At 35.2% G+C, this 18,796-nt stretch overlaps 2 protein-coding genes across 5 annotated transcripts; both read right to left on the bottom strand.

Moving 5' to 3' along the window:
• Positions 1-730: 730 nt before the first annotated feature.
• Positions 731-7,319, bottom strand: LOC107605659 (BTB/POZ domain-containing protein). The gene is made up of 13 exons (XM_016307613.3): positions 6,798-7,319; positions 5,858-6,485; positions 4,884-5,207; positions 3,988-4,215; positions 3,502-3,663; positions 2,935-3,147; positions 2,800-2,847; positions 2,639-2,697; positions 2,274-2,406; positions 2,078-2,158; positions 1,914-1,994; positions 1,610-1,678; positions 731-1,308 (listed from the first exon to the last, which is right to left on the bottom strand). The coding sequence occupies exons 1-13, from the start codon at positions 6,956-6,958 to the stop codon at positions 1,090-1,092; spliced, it is 2,406 nt and encodes an 801-aa protein (XP_016163099.1). The 5' UTR covers positions 6,959-7,319; the 3' UTR covers positions 731-1,089.
• A 685-nt stretch (positions 7,320-8,004) lies between these two features.
• On the bottom strand, positions 8,005-18,754 carry LOC107605658 (Tetratricopeptide repeat (TPR)-like superfamily protein). Of its 4 annotated transcripts, none has more exons than XM_016307609.3 (14): positions 18,486-18,754; positions 17,403-17,615; positions 17,255-17,318; positions 16,533-16,729; positions 15,690-15,797; positions 14,619-14,801; positions 13,210-13,728; positions 12,747-12,842; positions 12,273-12,446; positions 11,691-11,918; positions 10,835-10,978; positions 10,562-10,750; positions 9,481-9,600; positions 8,005-8,755 (listed from the first exon to the last, which is right to left on the bottom strand). In XM_016307609.3, the coding sequence occupies exons 2-14, from the start codon at positions 17,466-17,468 to the stop codon at positions 8,300-8,302; spliced, it is 2,544 nt and encodes an 847-aa protein (XP_016163095.1). In that variant the 5' UTR covers positions 17,469-17,615; positions 18,486-18,754; the 3' UTR covers positions 8,005-8,299. The 4 variants fall into 4 exon arrangements, with proteins under 4 accessions (XP_016163095.1, XP_016163096.1, XP_020960996.1 ...); XM_016307610.3 differs by having other exon boundaries at positions 18,498-18,754; XM_021105337.2 differs by lacking the exons at positions 16,533-16,729; positions 17,255-17,318; positions 17,403-17,615; positions 18,486-18,754 and adding an exon at positions 16,105-16,412.
• Between the last annotated feature and the right edge of the window lie 42 nt (positions 18,755-18,796).

Here is an 18,796-nt window from a genome sequence, read left to right as displayed (position 1 = left end):
ACTCTTAGATCTTACATCAACATTAATGGTTAGATTAAGATTATATAATATTTTAGTAATTTTTTGTTTAAAAACCTTACCATAAAAACCTAGTATTATAAAATCCATCTTTAAAAAATTATATATATATATATATATATATATATTACTAGAATGTGTATTAATATTTTTTTACAGTATTTTTTAATTTAAGAGACTAATAATTAAAAAATTATTACTAATCAATGAGTTATTGTATACAAATTAAAATTTAAATATAACCACTAAATCAACCCAAGTTAATTATGAGATAAGAATTACATTGCATGAAAAAACAATTTATTTCTATTAATTTCTTAGTTTAGAATAATTTAACATATAAATAAAATTGAATTGTTTTTTGGATTGGAATGACTGTTAAATTCTCATTTGATTTATAAATACAGGGGAAGAAGAGTTATTAACCAAATGTCACACTCCAAAATTGCCACCTGCTGACAACATGGGTCAGCACAGTAGAATTTTGTGATTAAAAATATGGTGAATTATATGGTAAAGATGTAATTTTATAGATTTTTTCTTTAATAAGATGAAAGAGAGATTGATAAAAATAAAATCCATATTTTGAATAATAATAAAATAATAAAAAATAACTATAAAAATACTCTTTCTCTATACCACTTTAATCTATATACTAAAGGGCCTCTAAAAATATAGGAAAAGATAGAAGCCTACTCCCTTTACATTATTATTGTCAAAATTGTATATTATATTATTTCTTTGCATAGCACGAGCATATTACACAAGGTCCAAAGTAAAATAAATACACTTTATTAGTAAAGCATACTTAGACCACTAGTTGAATTTACCACCCACAATTATCCTACACTCGATGCCTGTTATTATAGATATCTCCGTTTTATCTCCAAAGCAAAACACGAGCCTCATCCATAAATTATTTATTCAAATAACTAATTACTTAATAACCAACTAGTTACTTAATAACCGTAATGTACATGACAGAGCCAAGCTCATAAAGGTGAGTGTCTGATATTTGATGGTATGCTATGGTCATGACTGATGTAGTACCAAAGCAAAAGTGTTTCTTTTCTAATGGAAGTAACCATACAGTTCCAGGTAACAGATAGAGAAGTTCCAGGGATTGGTGGCATCAACGGTCGGCCGAGTCAAAACAACCCGAAAATACCTAAAGGGAAGTAAAGCGTTGGGTCCGGTTATTGACCAAGATGCAAACTGACCCGGCTTGCACACTGTTCCATCATTTTCATGGACTTTCAAGTTTGTCCAATTCTTCCCATCAAGTGAGCCCTGAAAGTTTCCCACAACATAAATAACTTTTGACCCAAGAAATAACATAATCATGTAATTCTTCCCTTGTATATAACAGCTCATAATTCCATGCCTTTTTTGGGGTTAAAGCCAAATATACCCTACTACACGTGGCAACATTTTTTTGGTGGAACCGTGAATTTATCGTGTTTCTTCCTTACAGTTTTACAAAGATTTAATTTTTGTTATTATCATTTAGAACAAGTGAATGACTATCAGTTCACAGTTAAGTTTAACAAATCTTTAACACGAAATCATAAACAAAGCAAAGATTGTGTACCTGAAAATTCCAACTTCTTGGGAAGGCCTTGGAACCGTCCTGCCTAAGCGTATAGTAGTTGCACATGAGCTGCATCCAATCATTTTCCATTTTAATTTTAGAACATTGCCTCCATCTATTGAGTTATGATTTACTCGTATATAGTTGCAGTTCTACTTCTAAGCACTTACTTAAATTAAGGTTGGAGGATACAAAAAAAAAAAAAAAAAGAAAGAAAAAAGAAAAAGAAAAGATCTTCAAAGTAAAAGTCTATTACTATGCAGTCATATATGTAATCTTGATGGTTTTCTAAAACTTCATATACCTGATGGTCTTGGCCAAGATCAACCGTCCACCAAGAACAGATATGGCCATTTTCCAATCGAGGCCCAGCATAGCATGTTCCCTGTGATAGCCAAATGAGTTTTGAGTACCATCTAAGAAGCTATAAATTCCATCGACAATTACACTAGAAATATTTTAGCATACCTGGTAGGTTCTTGAGACCAAAACTTTGGGATCGGTGTATCTCGAGCGGGGACTGCTCGCTGTGATGGTAATTGTCTTTCGCTGACAACAGATATAATTTGTTAATGAGGTGCATATATAGTTCACTTATTGGAGCTTGCACTTGAAACTACCAAAGGACATCAATAGGAAAAATGTAAAGTAGATGATCTACCACCTCTGCTAAGAGAGGATTGACCCATGGGTGTTCACCATAGGATGTGCCTGCAAAGTACAAAACTCCATGGTTGTCCCCATCACAAATGTACTGGAGCTCCCGGTAACTGGAATGTCTATGTTGGAATCTAACCCTATAAGGAAATCCAATGTGAGCCGTTCCATTTAGAAATGACACTAGAGGGAAGAGTTATGAAAATTATAAAGATGTGCGTGCTTTTTTAACTATTGAATCAGAATTCATGATACAGTTTAAAAAAAAAGAATATAGACTGTTCCACAATCTAAATTTTGAAAATCTTAACTCAACATGTGACTTAATGCCCGAATGAAGTTGAGGAAACAAAACTAAGTTGAAGAATTTACTTTTCTTCATTTTCCAGCCGCGCTTGTCCACATTGAATGAAATTGATAGCTTCAATAACCTGTAGTGAACAGCAGAATAGAACAATTACTCGGACAATATTTACAAAATTACATTACACAGATGTCTTGAAAAATAAACTAAAGTAAGACAGATGACTTACAAGATCTTGCAAAACAGGAATATGCGAGGTAATGTTGCTTTTCTGCAACTGCACAGAATTACAACGTACAGTCAGAATAAGCAAGCTCTTCGGCTTTACAATGTGCACTAATGTCTAACTTCATGTTATACAAACCTTCTCAAGTAAGGAATATGGTAGCAGCGGAAACCGCACAAATGGCAATAAGTCATAAACTGACTGCAGCCTCTCCCCAAAAAGGATCTCAGGTTCTGAATTAACCAGCAACTCATCCACCATTTCCCACCCAAGCAATTCTTTTGTTCTCATGCCGAACATTAGAATTGCGTTAAGAACTTTCTCCTCAGATGTTACTGTCAGATCTGGATGCTGCAAAATCCAAATATAAATTGTTAGAGGTAGACAAGACCTACTAAGACAGAATTTGCTAATAGTAAATTATCATATCTAAACTAGTTTGCAAGGAATTCAAAGATTAAACAACTATAAGCAGTAAGCACTATTCACATTGGGAATGCAGAAACCAATAAAACTTGTCTTCAACTTTTAAACATATCCACATAATCTTTTGTTGTTTGGCCACTCATTCCCAAGGAGCTTATCTACTTTATGTGCAATCTAATAGACAAGCAGGCCCTTTTAGATGTTATATTTTATTCAGCAATACCATTTGTGAATACACTGTCAAATTCAACAGAAAGAAAAACTTGAAGAGAGACACACCTTAATGATATTGATGAAAGTTGCCTCATCTAACGAAACAAAATCAGTACTTGAACTGATATAATAGTCAAAGTTCATTGAAATTCTCCTCTCTAATGTTTCTCTAATAGGTCTACATGATGGGATTGAAGAAATCACTTGGAGAAGTGGACATACTGAGTCCTGCAACAAAGTTCAACAGTTAGCTTCACAAGCTACGGCATTATTAGTTGCCAAAATTGTCTGCTTCCTCCTCCATTAAATTTCTGTATAATAGGAAAACTCTCTTGTTTGACGTTCATCCAAAAGAACTTCATCCCTGCATATGTATGTAGACAAGAATAACTCTTAGAATCGATTCTTGTAAAAAATGGATCTCTTCTTTTTGTTTTCAGAAGTCCAAAACCGCAACTCTCTTCTCCGATCAGTTAAGTGGCACCCACATGATAAATTATTCAAACTTCTATTAAGTACCAATTTATTTGTCATTCAAGTTAACCAATCTACCTCTGAGAGGCAATCTAAAAGCATTTTGCAGCATTCTTGATGAAGAAAAGTCACTCCAAATTGGTCAGCCAACAAAAGCAGCTGGAGCAACAATGCGCCAGAATCAATAATTTTGTCATTCAATTCACCATCGTATAAGAAGTCAAGCATTGCCATGAAAGCTTCTGCCGGTACATCCTTTAGAGTAATCTCTGAGGTCATGCTTTCACTCATTCCATTTGTGAACATCTGGAAAAATGATGAAATACTTTATATAGGGAACATATCAAAATGTGAAACACTATCATGCAAAACATATCACTACCAAACATTAAATAAACATTGCATGCAGTAGGAGAAATTTAAATCCCATAGAGATATAAGTTGAAATCCCTGTTTCTGTACAGCATCCTACCAATTAATTGTATTGAGGAATTAATTGGTTGGTCTCACAAGTAAAAAAGATCCGTCCAATGGCATCCTAGTATTATAACAGCGTATGTTGAATACCTCTCATCTCAATGCTAAACATGTTAATTCTCTTGATTACCTAAAAATGTTGGTTGTTTCTTCAATCTGAGAATGTAAAAGAAAATATATTCAAGAGATTTCAGGTCCTGTTCATTGTAAAAGTATAAAATAATAAAAAGTAAAAACTTAAAATGTCGGGAGAGTTTTGAATTTTGCTAAAATTTCCTTTCAAGGTTTTCTTGGATGTAATTAACTTTGGATTGAATTTCATTTGGTCAAACTTGCAATTTAATACTTCATTCATTTAAATAGAATCTTAGTGCTAGTTAGGGGCATAAATCTTGTTGCATCAAATCTCCAAAACCCACCTTCATGAGTTTAATTCCCATGTCATGCCATTGGCAGCTTAAGTTCAATCAAACAAAAATATGGTGAAATTGGCTCACCTTGGCAAACGGGACACTCCATAAACTGAGTACAACTTTATGTGCTCGTGCAACAAGGCCGTAACTCTCAATGTAGATATTTACGTCGCTGTACTGGCCAGTTAACTTGAATTGTCTGAGTCTCTCAATGCTGATAGGAAGCGAGGCCAAAGTCGAAGAATGCAGCTGAATGCACGGGTATGTTAATTCCACTATCTTGCTAGGATCAGACAGCTTATCATCTTGCTTAAGTCGTTCCATATTCTCCTCACATTGCTTCACCAGTGACATCACTTCAAACTGTAGGCTCAAAGCCCTCAATGATCCAAGCTGATGCTGCGGAATCTACATGACACAGACACAACACAGCAACCTTGTGAATATAAAATACTAACAGTAGGAATCAAGCAAGCTTAGCACCCCAACTCAAATAAAAATCGCCCGAGCCAAATTATAGTAGAACAGTAGAATCTAAACAACAAATTTATCAGTGAAAAAAAAAACCTTCCACAAGCACGGATTATTATTAGTACAATTAACTTCCACACTAAACAATCATGGCTAAAGTGCTCACATGTAACACCAATAATAGCATATGCCAAGGTTTATGATGCGGCTGTAACCTAGCCAAATTGGCACAGCAACAAACTCCATTTAAGTTCCAAACACATTAATAAAAAGAAAAAGAGCATCACAAAAGCTACAATATCTGCCATTAACAACAACCGCAGCAAATTTAAAACTTAAAAACCATCAGATAGAGTAATCATGATTATCTTAATACTTGAATGATCAGTTTAATGACCCTCATGGTGCCCAAAAGATTAGTTTCGCTTAAATTCACCTAGAGTAAGAACTAATTTGTCTACAAGCTGGATATTGGATAACTATATGACATTATAATCTTTCGAGTACTACAGGATAATATCAATCCAGGAAGATTATTCTATCAATAACTAACTTTTAAGAGTTAAATTGATGGAATAACACCGAACCTGGGTCCAGCCAGTGTATATGTACTGAAGCAGGGCATGAAGAACGCCATAAGAAACCATGGGCAGCTTAACTACGAACGACGAAGGCGAGCAGAAAGAAAAGTTCCCAGAAGCTGCCAAGATCGCCTTATGAGCAGGCACAGGCCGTTCCTCGGAACCAACTATGAACAACATGTCAGACAACTCCCAACTCTCAAGAAAATTCTTAAGTCCCCATTTCTCATAATCCATCATGATGATCTCTTCCCCTTCACCATCCTCAACCTGAGACACACCAAAACTCACGTGCTTCCACTGGGGCACGTGAGGCGTCAAAGACAACACATTTACATTCCTATACTTGACATGCTTGTCCCAGCTGCTCAGCCCAATGTACTGAACCCCACAGTTCGGGTTCGGGTCCCTCCACTGGAACACAACACCCTGGAGAGGGTAATTTCCATTACCAACACTTATCAAACCATCGTAAATGCTGATCCAGTAGCTCTGGAACGAGGAGGAACAGCACAAACCAATCCCTGCCACGTCTACAACGTTTTTCCCGTTGACCTCGATCCGAAGTCGCCGGTTCCGGTGGCTCCCCAATATCACGGTGTAGTGAGGGCTACTGTCCCTTTTATAGTGATACCTATGTTACACAAATTCAAATTAAATACAATACCATACGATATGGAAAATTTCTTGTCTATTACGAAAGAAAATGAATTTAAATATCTCGAAAATGGTTAGATTTTTCGAACTAACCAATCTTTAATAGGTATCGAATTAGTACCCTAAGCCAAGGATACCTAACAGTATATTTGAGCGCCAACAATTGAATGATGTAAACTATTTCGAAAACGGTTAGCTTTTTCGAACTAACCACATCGAATTAGTTTCTTCTATCGTTTCAATTGTGAGCGGTCAAATCTCAGATATGGTAGTTTTCTCGAATCAGTACCCTTGGCTTCCAACATTCTGACGAAACACCAAAGTGACGTCGTTGCAGGCGTAAGCCTCGAACGCCACGCAGCCGCGACCGGCTTCTCGGAACTTGAGATCCTCTCGCCACGCGCACTCGAATGGCGGAACCGTTAAGAACGTGTCCTTCTTCTCCACCATCGTCGGTTGAGATCTAACTAATTCGTAAATTCCACTTTCTAGAGTGATCGGTATTTGAGAAGGAAAAAAAAAAGAAAGAAAGAAAGTGGCTTCTGTTGTTGTTGAAAAATGAAAACTGCAGCGCAGGGAGGGAATTTTAAAGAGTGGTCAGATTTTAGAAGGCAATCATTGATGGAACATCGTTATCAAAGGCAACAGCATCCAGCATATACATACATGGTAAGAAAGTGCTAGAAGTTTTGTTTCATAAAAATAAAAAATTAATTAATTATGTGAAGAAAGGATAGAGATGAATGATGTGAAATTAATTAAGAATAGTGGTGGGGGTGGGGTGTGGATCCTGAGCCACAAGCTTATCCCAAAAATGAAAAGAAAGCAGGAAGGGGTTGATATAGAAAATATCTGTGCTGACTAAGATCCTCGTAAGAAAATTGGATTGAAAGAGAAGGGTGTGTTTGGCGTCTTGTGCGGATCTTTGCCTCATTGGATTTTTGTGGGGTCATCGGAGACAGAGAGAGTCACATCACATCACATCCAAGATCCACCGTTATGCCCACTGATATTTCCAAGTTTTTTGTTTTTTTAAGCCACTAGCTCTTATTAGATTCAAAATTTTATCATTTTACAATATGAAAATAATCATTTGTATATTAATTCACCTTTTTCCTTGTTTATGTTGTTGTTTGAAAAGTAAAATGTGACCAATTATTTTGTTATTGAAATCAAAAGGGATTACTACTAATAATCTAGAATGTATAAATAATATTTCAGCTCAGTTTTTATTTAGGAAAAATTAGTATAAACACAAGATATTAAAATAGATAAAGAATTTTAAAAGAAAAACCAGTAATTTTCAATTAAGTAAAAGTACCAAAGACTTTTTACATGTAGATGATACTGATAAAATCCCAACATTTCTCAATTATACTTACAATCTTCAACAAAGATTGAATTAGTTGGGTAGTTTGTTTAGTATAATTTTGTTAAACTAACCTCATTTTCATGGGCATTAAATTAGTTTATATCTTTCATTGATAGAATTGTTAGCATTCAAATCTTTTATTACCATAAATAATAGTTAACCCTATTGGTCTTTTATTAATTCTCCATTTGATCTATTTCTATACAATTTCAGCTCAATCTAAGTGTGCTGTTCACTTTGAAAAGAATTTAACTTCATTTGGTTGAAGACAATCATTGCAACCAGAGAGAAGTGTTTCTAGGTCTGGTAAAATAGAAAACAGTTGCTCTTAACCAAGAACAGAAAAATTACTCTCAACAGAGCTTGAGACAGCAGAAACATCTAAAGCGTATTCAAGGAAGGTGCCATGGCTCTGATGATTATATCTGCCTATTGTGGTAATAACTTGAGGACTGATAAGATCTCATGCGACCAGGCACCAAGAGCCTCCTTGTATGGAATTGTGATTCAAGTCTTTTGGCCCAAAGGCTTTGATCAGCTGACTTGAGCATTGGAAATCCTGCAACAGCACACCATCTTAAATTCAACAATGCAACTGAGAGTTCCTCGTTACGATCTTTAAATAGCTTAATTATTCTTGACTCGGCATCCGAATCTTCTGCAAAAATGAATTCGTCGAGAAAATCTTCCTCTTTGAGTATGCTGGCGTATTTAGACATCATACGCAAAGTTAAGACCTGCAATGCTTCCATTGCTGTATGGTGAAAACCAGCAGCTACATATGCACAGAAGACATGGCGACATGTTGCTGGATCAGGCTGAATTTTCTCTCTGTGCATATACTCCACAATAAACTCAATTATATCAATCCTTCCCTGATACAAAAAGAAATTTTCAAGGCAAAGAGAATATTATTAATTCTCTAAATTTTCCTTCTTTAATGGAAAAAGGTACGCCCCAATGAGACTTTTATAAGTGAAGAAACTTGCCCATGAATACAAAGTACTAACATGCAAGTGTGCAGAAATTGTAATACAGCATATAATATAGTAGTTGCAACAGAACACTTCAAACTTACCTATGGGCATTTCTATGAGTTTCATTTTGGGGAGAAGAAAGGAAAACGAAGGGAAGCATTCTTAAGAGTACTAGTTAGTCTAATTTAATCACACCTATATTTCCCTCCTTTTCCTTCTTACCTTGTGAGTTCTATTTTAAAGGGAAAGGGAAGAAAATGTAGAGATTTGAGGAGAAATAGACTCGACAGATTTGAAACAGATTACTCTTATTTGTTACTTTTAATCCCCCTCCAGGAAGAGATACTTCCGAGGATATTTTATCGATGACTCTTTGGCACAAAATCCAGATTTACTAATGAAACATTTAATTATCAACATTCAATTATTTCAGTTTGGGGATCTCACACTACATTTCTCAATTCTTGCTATCTTTGGAATATTTTGAAGGGTAAAACTGAAAACGTGAACAATAAATGCTTCATTGACATACGAGAAATTGAGAATGGCAAATATTTTAACGTTTCCACCTAAAATAACACATAAAATAGACTGGAGGGAATATAAGATAATGAGCAGGGTACCTTGTAACTTGCAGATCGAAGAAAGGTATTAAACAGCAGCACATCAAGTTGAATCCCACCCAATTTGGCCCGTTCCAACAGATTCAAGGCTTCACTAAAATTCTCATTTTCCATCAAAATCTGATACGTACAGGATCAGTAATGTATCAAGTTGGTATATCAAGGTTCTAAAGACAAACTACGGGCATGACACACAGCAAATCAGTAGATATAACAAAACATGCAAAATGGGCAATGTTCTACATACAGCTCCACGAATAAGATATAATTCACCTCCCAAAAATGTCCAGAAGTCAGCAAAAATATCCCTGAATCTGGACATTTTGTTGGAATAGAGCCACTGCAAGCCAACTGATATATTGAGCAATACGGAGAGGACAAACCAAAGCTAAATGATCCAGGCGATGGCTTATACTTCCCTTGGGTAATGGGAAAAACTTTTTTTTTTTTGCCACAAAGAAAACATAAAATTTAGGCCAAAGCAAATATTTGGTGGTTTCATATGTTCAAACTCCATATAGCCTGCTAATTTCAACAAAACGGCACCATATTTTGTTCATCCAACTCCCTTATTCTGAAGGAATTATGAAAATGTTAGGCAAATTATGTACCAATAAAATGTGCAAGACAAATGCATGAATTTGTCACTTGCTAGCAAGTTGATTTACTTGACTTGCGGAAGGGGACATGGAAGTTCATAAAGTTGTTAGACACAAAATTCTATCACAATCCTTCACTGAACAGCTTAAGCTCATAATCTATTAAGAAGTTGACATGAATCAGAACATCCATGTACTAGGTAGATGGACATGAACATTGATTAAGCTGAAAGGCCAAAGGGGTTTGGCGTCAAATGTTATAATAAAATCATTTATAAGCTTCACCTAAACACATAAGCTTTAAGGATAGATGCCTCTTGACAGGTACAATAAAATGATAAACAAGCACATCTTACTGTTTTTATACGAATCATCTCAGTCAAGTAAATTTTGGTTGGGGGGGGGGGGGGGGGGGAGAGGGAGAGGGAGGGGGGGATTCGCAAAATCTCACAACCCTTAATGAGAGCAAGACATGTGCAAACCTTTATGAGAGAAGTATACGTGCAAATCTCCAGATGAAACCCTTTACGTATCATCATTGAAACCAACAAAGAAGCCGATTTGAAGCATCTTGTGATGCTACAACAATCAATCATTATATCATATGTTGCCGAATCTGTGTGGAAGCCAAACTTCTTCATTTTCTTAAAAATTTCAATAGCCATATGACTCTGCATTTCCAGACATGATTAATAAAATACCTACTTTACATGGGAAGTGTCAAATAGTAAAGTAATGACATCTGAGTCACTTACTTCTCTGGCTTCAACAAGATAATGCAACACTGTGTTGTACATCTCTGTTCTCAAAGAAGAGTTGCTGTAAATGGAAAGATTCTCTGCCACATGTAAATATTGGAACAATTCTCTTATCATTCCTTCTTCTCCGAGGGCCTTCAACTGAGAAGAAAAAGAACACAGGCAAGTGATAAGCAATGTAAATGAACAACATACCATTCCTGTCCTATCAACCTAAGTGAACTTTGATAGCATTAGTAACAGAGTTATACCAACAACATAGTAAATAGTAAGACTAGATTTCCCATCAGTGCGCTCCCACACAAGTATCTATATGTGCATATGAAGGAAAGTAGAAATAAGAACTAAAAGAAGAACATAAGTTTTCTTTTTTTTTTTTTCCCCAATCAAAAGAAGTAGCAAGATGTATCAAGAGATGCCATTTACATCAAGGTCTTTTCTTCCAAGAGTTTCTTTGGCCTTCCTTGACTTCTGTATATCAGGCTACACTCCATCACATCAGCTCCTCTTTGCCTTTTGTGGTTTTTTCCTTACCTGACCATCACATCTAAGGCAAGATTGTCATTTTTATCCTCAATAGCTGTTGTGTATCAATTTTTACAATTTCCTTGTTTCTTGTATGTTCACCCATTCACCACAATATTATCACATCAGCAATATTAATTTATGCTGCTGTTGGCAGTTCAATCTCAAACATACATAGGATGAAGCATTATTTATGACTTTCCTTTGAACTTAACCACCTCCATTTAATTCACCACACCACCAACACCATCACCAGCAACAACATATGGCACAAGAGTAGTCTAACCTAACAGTAGAGTGCAAAAAAGGTAATATGAATTGAGCTTACCAAGTTTTTCATTGAAATATGACTGTGCTGAATCCCATTCTTGGCCATATCCCTTTCAATAGCATTAATTCTTTTAAATGCATCCGCCTGTGACATTCTGTTACCATTTTCGTATGGGGCATTTACAGTGCCAAACAATGAAAAAAGATTCTCGTATATCCTGATATCAGGTACAAGTTTTATCTGCTTCATTTTGGCAAACACCCTCAAAGCACGTTCGGGTTGATCCTGCAAATTTTGATTAGTTTAATGAAAAGTAAGCATTATAGTTTCCACAATGCAAGACACGAAAAATGGTAACTTGCAGGAAAACAGGAATCTTCTGGAGATAAATCAAGTATAAAGCATAAACTCTGTTGCTCATCCTTGTGATATTCTACATTCAGCCCATTGATGAAATAAGTAATTTATATACCCTTGCAACAAACTCAAGCCAAACAAACAGTCACATAACAGTAACAAAAATGCAGTTATTGTTTGCAGGAACCTATTCCATTAACCATGCTAGAAAAATATCCAAAGTATATTGGAGACTAGTAAAATGACAAGCACAGGTGTTTTTGGTCTCGTATTTCATCTCACCATTTCATCACATGCTGCAAGCAAAGCACCATAAGGATACAGATGTGGATATCCTGCAATCTGATTCAAGAAAGCCTCAGCTAAATCAAGCTCTAGTGCACGGCTGCAACTGACTGAAAGTGCTGCCAAAGTTGAATCAAGTGGCTTCAAATTATTCTGTTTCATTTTCTTTAACTGCAAATTAGATTAAGTGATAATAAGGTTAAAATAAAATTGTATTTTACCAAAACAAGTGTATAACCACTTAAGCAGGCATGAGGTCAATTGTGTCACATTAGATATCAATTTCAAGTTCCAATACCATGAAGCAATTAATGATCAATTAAGCCCAAAAGTAAGTGGATGAAATTTCCATGAATTCCCTCTGGTAGCAGCCCCGCTCAAAGAATAATAGAATAAGGAAAAAAAACTAAAATAATATAAAAGTTACCAAAAATAAGTGACTTTGAACACAATGATTGTAACAGAACTTACTATTTCCATGCCATCCTTAAAATGTCTTTGAGAAACAACTGTTCTAACAAGGCAATCATATGCATGCCTGCTTGGGTCCAAACCAAGGTCTTGCATCTGAAGACAAAAGAGTCCTTCAATATGTTGAGAGGTGTTATTCTAATGAAGTTGTCGATAAATACAGATTCCTCAAAATTTCCCATAGACAAATAATGTGTTGTAAAAGAGTTTTGAAAGGAAAAAGGTATTGAGACAGTAACACCAATATTCATATCATATCTGCTATTCTGATTGACATTAAACTAAAGGGTGCTTTAAATATTTGAGATCTGGAGGTCTGACATGAAAACAAAAATGAAATTGACATAGTAGAATTCAACTTATAGAGAAACTTTCAGGATTTCAAAGTTTTGAAGGAAAATGGAATCTATTGACCCGTATTACCATCACACATAGATTATACACGCATACCGGAATAGTCTACCTGTAACATAATCTTCTGCACAAGCTCATAATTTTTGTGCTGTCTACACCCATATAGTACTTGATCAAAGGACCATATCAAAACCTCCTTAAGCAATGAGTGTTCTTCTCTATTTAGGCCAGCTAGTGCCGCAGTTTTAACTTCTCTTTTTCCCACACGAAAAGCTTCCTGCTCTACACTAGCACAAATAGCATCTGGGAAAGCAGGACATATCCAAGAATCCAGTTGCTCGTTCTCCTTTAAATCCAATAAAGTTGAACTAAAATCCCTATTTGAAGGTACAGGGATATCCAATCTAGCAGAAAATAACCTCCCACTAGCCTTTCTAGTGATACCAATGTTTCCCATGATGGCTAACGACACCATATGCTGTAGTGTTTTATAAGCAGATTTTAAATCTTTCAATGCTGTAAAAGAGTGAATGAATTTCATCAGAGGTAACATACTCATGCTGTAGTTTTTAATATAATCCTCCCAAATTAAATGAACCGTGGACAAGTTTTCCTGCAAAACTGCAAGCTGAGAAACAGGGTCAAGACAAATGGTAATTATTAAAAAAAAAAAAAAGGAGGCAAAACTGTAATAATTACATAATTTTCAATATTCTGTATCTCTGTAATTTGAACATCAATGTAAATAACGAAAGTTGATAATATACATTTTCTCTTAGTTTATTGAAATGGAATAAAATGTTTAATATCAGATATAATTACACTATTCTAAGATATTTTAAATAAAAATTAAGCGTTCCTAATAAATGTAGTGATGTTAATATTGGCATCAAATTAAACAAATTTTAAAAATAAAACAATTTCAATAATATATATAATCAATAGTTTAAATGACAATACTATTTTTTTTTTAAAAAACTATACTAGGTAATTTGCACTAAAGTATATGTTTTGAATATAGAGGGAAGGGAAGTGTATTCAAACTCATCTCAAAGAGAAGGTGAGTGTAATTAATTACATACAGAAAGATTTAATAAGTAAATTATATCAATGCCAAGACTGAGGGAGGAGATTATAATGATCGCAAATCCTTATGATATATGTAATAAAACAATGAAGCCCGAAATTAGTGCTCAAACAGAAGTTTCACCACAAAAATCTACCCATGATTTGGAATATAAATGAGCCAAAGACTATTCTAGTTGCAAACTAGCATCATATATGTACCAATCACTATATAATACATTGTAACAAACCTAAGAACACATCATTGTTCAAATAAAGTGATTCACAACATTACACTGAATTAAAAAATATATGCTTGTATAATCTGTCAAATATTAAGTTCAACAGTAAAGCAATAAAGTTTTTACTTTCCACAAAATCAAAACAATAAAGTTTTTTATGTTCCACAAAATCTATATAATTGAATGATGCTATAACTTTCTATCTGCAAACCTTGAGAAGCTCTATATATGTGATTTCATTCTTCCCTGCCATCTGCTTTTCCATCAATTCCAAACATTTTCTTGCATGAATTATATTCTTCTCTTTAACGCAGGATGTTAATAAAAAATTATACAGAGAGGGAACTGGATGGAAGTCATGACTTTCTCCAAGAAAATCCACCATATTAAAGGCCTGAACAAAGGCAGAAAAGAAATAAAAATCTTCCAACGTTAAGATGATCCACTAGTGACTACTTTATGAATTTACAGTATAATAAAAAAATTTTTTCACAGAAAACAAATATAAATAGAATCTCAGAAAAGCTTTAGAATCTATAGAGAGAAGCTTTGGAATTCTGTTATGATGATTTTGATAATTATAATTGATTAATTACACTCAGATTACGGAACCTATACTGCAATAGCAAGGGTAGTTGAGGGATTCTACACTGGAGTTAGTGACAGTGGATTAGTTATGCTGGTTGTCATTGTGAAAGCCTAACCTATACGCATCAACTCACACTATTATCCCCCTGAAACGGGGCTCTCTAAGGTCCTGCAGATCTGCTACATGCAATGCTTCTTTAACTGAGGAACTTAACTTTGGAGACTGTTTTAGTGATCAGATCTGCTGGCTGCTCTTCTTAAGGGATCGAACAGTTAACAGCTACCCTTGCATCTCTTTTACTCTGACAAAGAACAATTTCACCTCCATATGTTTGGTCCTTGAGTGCAGATCTGATAATAACTCTTCTCAGATTGTCAAAATACACCACTGATCTGATTATAGGAACCTGCAGCTCCTCTAATAAGGATTGTAGCCACATAATCTCACCTGGTAGATCATCCAAGCTCCTGCATTCTCCTTCTGTGCTGGACCTTACCACCAGAGTTGGTTAGTGATAGCTAGGGTTAGTTATGCCAGCTGACATTGGTGTAAGCCTAACCTACACTCATCAACTCACTCTATCAAAGATCACCTTAGTATTATCTCCCCTCTCCATCAAGATATTTACAGAGGAAGGGAAGATAAAAGGAAATATATAATCAATTATAGCATTTATGAAACTAATATTTTTACCTCTTCCAAGTAACCCCCCTTACATAGGGTCTGAGTCATAAGAGAGACACATTTATCATTCAGGCTAATGTTTTTGGCCTCCATTAACCGCCAAGTCTCCATAACAAACTGTAACGAATGAAAAGGAGAAGGAATAAATTTCACACGCATAAGATATTCAACAAAAGCCGATGGTAACATCTCAGAGGTAGTGTATATACTCATGGGAAAGAGAAAAAGAAGAAACAAAAATAAAGCACCGAGATATTTTCTTCTTCCTAATTGCACAAAGGAGAATATAGAGTTGGCATCTGATAATTGCAACTGAACAGTGTAAATATTACTTATTGTTACCTAGACCTGTTCAGATACGTTAAAGTTTATGATATTGCCGCAGTTAGTAATTAATACAGTTTGATGAGAATCTGTTACGTACCCTCCCAGAGATAGTATGGTTAGGAGAGAAGATGCAGCTAAGGTGCAGCCTCTCAAAATATTGCTTTGTTATCTTCTCTTCTACCTTTCTTTCATAAATCATACTATTCTGGGAAATACAGTGATATCACACCGAAACCACTCCGTATCTCCCTGTTTCTGTACTTTTTCTTTATCTCTCTACTGTTCTATTCCTTTCTAGATGTTACTGGTGCAAGGTTCTTACAGAATCACCAAGCCATGTGTAGAGACATTGAAACAATTTGTAGAATCATTACTTAAGGATATAAATGAACTGCAGCTTTTATCACAATGTCATACATTTTGAACAAATTTCAATATATTTAAGTATTTATTTGTCAAACCCAGAAAATTAATGTAGGAAAACACAGAAAGACATGTGGCGTCCACGTTATTTATATAGCGTACCAACGGATCACAAGATTGTGCACAGCACTTAAAAATAGGAAGAAAATCATCAGCTCTTAATGAAGGGCTTCTCTGAGCAAAACCCAAAAGTAAGTCAGAAGCCTTTCTTCTGTCACCATAGCGAAGTGCCTTAACAATTTTTCGGATTTTCATAGAATGTTTAGATGATCTTCTAACAGGATCCATATAACCAGAACCTGCATTTATGGAGTATAAGTAATTGATTGATCAATTAATAATAAAACAAAAGTTTAACTTAATGTTACACTATTAAATAACCTTTTTATCATAGTAATTTTTTTTTAAAACCTACCAGTGGCTTACAAGCCTATATATTTTAGATAATGTCTAGAAAATTTCATATCAATCCAAAATCATTTAACATACCTTTTTATAGATCAAAATTGACGATAATATAATAGTTTAAAATATACATGAATTGAGTTATCAAAATATAGTCCAATTGATGTTCAATTTTTCAAAATTTGGTACAAATGATCTTCATGATAGGTGAATATAATTCAATGGTTTGATTGATAAAAACTCATAATTTATAGAGATACAAGGGTGCAACTTTACTTAAATTGACATCGATGTCATTTATATTATGCAGCTTCATAAATTTAGATTGCAAATAATAAGAGATATACAATCGGATATATGAACATATTTGGATAATTGGAAACTATGTCCACAAGTAGTCATCAAAAGTGAGTAACTACCTCTTGTGGTGGCTGTGGTAAGATGTCGGGTGAACTCTGAATGGCCAGTGTGGGTTTCACCTCCCTACAATAACAGGAAAAGTCAGGAAAGCAGAGACAGAGAATGAAAGAGAAACTAGACAGGAAATAAAATATGAGAGATGGATACATGGTGGTAACGGTGTTTTAATTTACAAAATGTGCGGAGAGCAACCGTTGCTCTGAAACCACACATTCTTTCTCTCAACCTCCTCAAAAGCTACTCAAAGCAAATCCTGCATTCCAATTTGTGGTTAGATATTTAAATGACGTTGGCCCAAGTCCCTATAGCACAGGTCAGTCTAGGGGTGTTCATGGTCCAGCAATATCAAGCTCCCAGAGTCTGGACAATAACAGTATGACAAGAGAGTTAGGGACTATCAAAAGCCAAAACACAAACTAGACATTTGAAGCAAATATTTGAAACACTCTGAACTCATACGCATTTGGCATATAAAAGATTATCTATATAAGAAGAGTTATAGGAGAAGTTGAAAGGTCAGAAAAGCAAAGGCAACGTACTGGCCTACATAGAATATAGAACACATCAAGATTATGATAACAAACAACAAACAGGTACTGTAATTTACACAATGATAAGACCCACTAATATTTCTATTTCATTTTCACAAACAGGTTAAGCAGTGGGAATGGGAAAACGATCCTCTAAAGTGAGGAGAACTATAAAGTGATAAAATAAAAGGTTAATCACCATTGAATTTGTAATTTCTATCATGTTTGATTTAAGAAAATATTTTCTGTTAATCATCCTCTGAAAATAGATTTCATGTTTGAATTTTCAAGTTCTACGAAACATGTTTACAACAACAACAACAAGCCTTATCCCACTAGGTAGGTTCTAGGAAACATATTTATTATGACTATTTTCGTTTTCAAAAACTGAAAGTATTGAAAATTCTTTTCCAAAAGAGGTCTTCACGCCCTCAATCCCCTCTACAGCTACCGCTTCCCTCATCTCCTCCAATCACTAGTGATCAGAGCCTCCCATCACTGTTTTTAGGATCCACTTTCATGGCAAGGCATCTCATGGCTTCATCATTCACCACAATCTCAACAACGGTAATTCGCACAAGTCAGGCATTTTGTCAAACACGTACAAGGCACTCGCTCATCTCACTTAAGTTCCAGCAAGATGGAAGACTTGTATGATTCACATGCAAAGACGTTAATAAAAGTTAATAAGATGAAGCACCAGGATAATCACTTGTTGCCGGCGTCCGTCACCGAAGAGGAGCGGCGTCCACTGCTGTCGCCGGCGGTGGGAGAAAGGGGAGCCTGCAAACCTGAGAGGTGGTACCACTTAGCCTCACGTTTGACGCCGGTCAGGAGAACTTCCAGAAGCCGTGATAAGAGAGATTCTTCGGCGGCAGTGATGGGTTGGTGGCTTAGGGAGCGGTGGACGGTGGCGGGTTGGTAACTCAGGATTCAACTAAAATTGTCTAAATCTTTTAAGACCTTGTTTGGTTGCTATGGAGTCATTAGAAAAATATTTTTTTTAATTAT

The sequence above is a fragment of the Arachis ipaensis genome, chromosome B6, assembly GCF_059453495.1.
Source record: "Arachis ipaensis isolate K30076 ecotype BB chromosome B6, ASM5945349v1, whole genome shotgun sequence".
In the NCBI taxonomy this organism is placed as follows: domain Eukaryota; kingdom Viridiplantae; phylum Streptophyta; class Magnoliopsida; order Fabales; family Fabaceae; genus Arachis; species Arachis ipaensis.
Note: the sequence above shows the minus strand (reverse complement) of the source record. Positions and strands in the feature narration are given on the sequence as shown.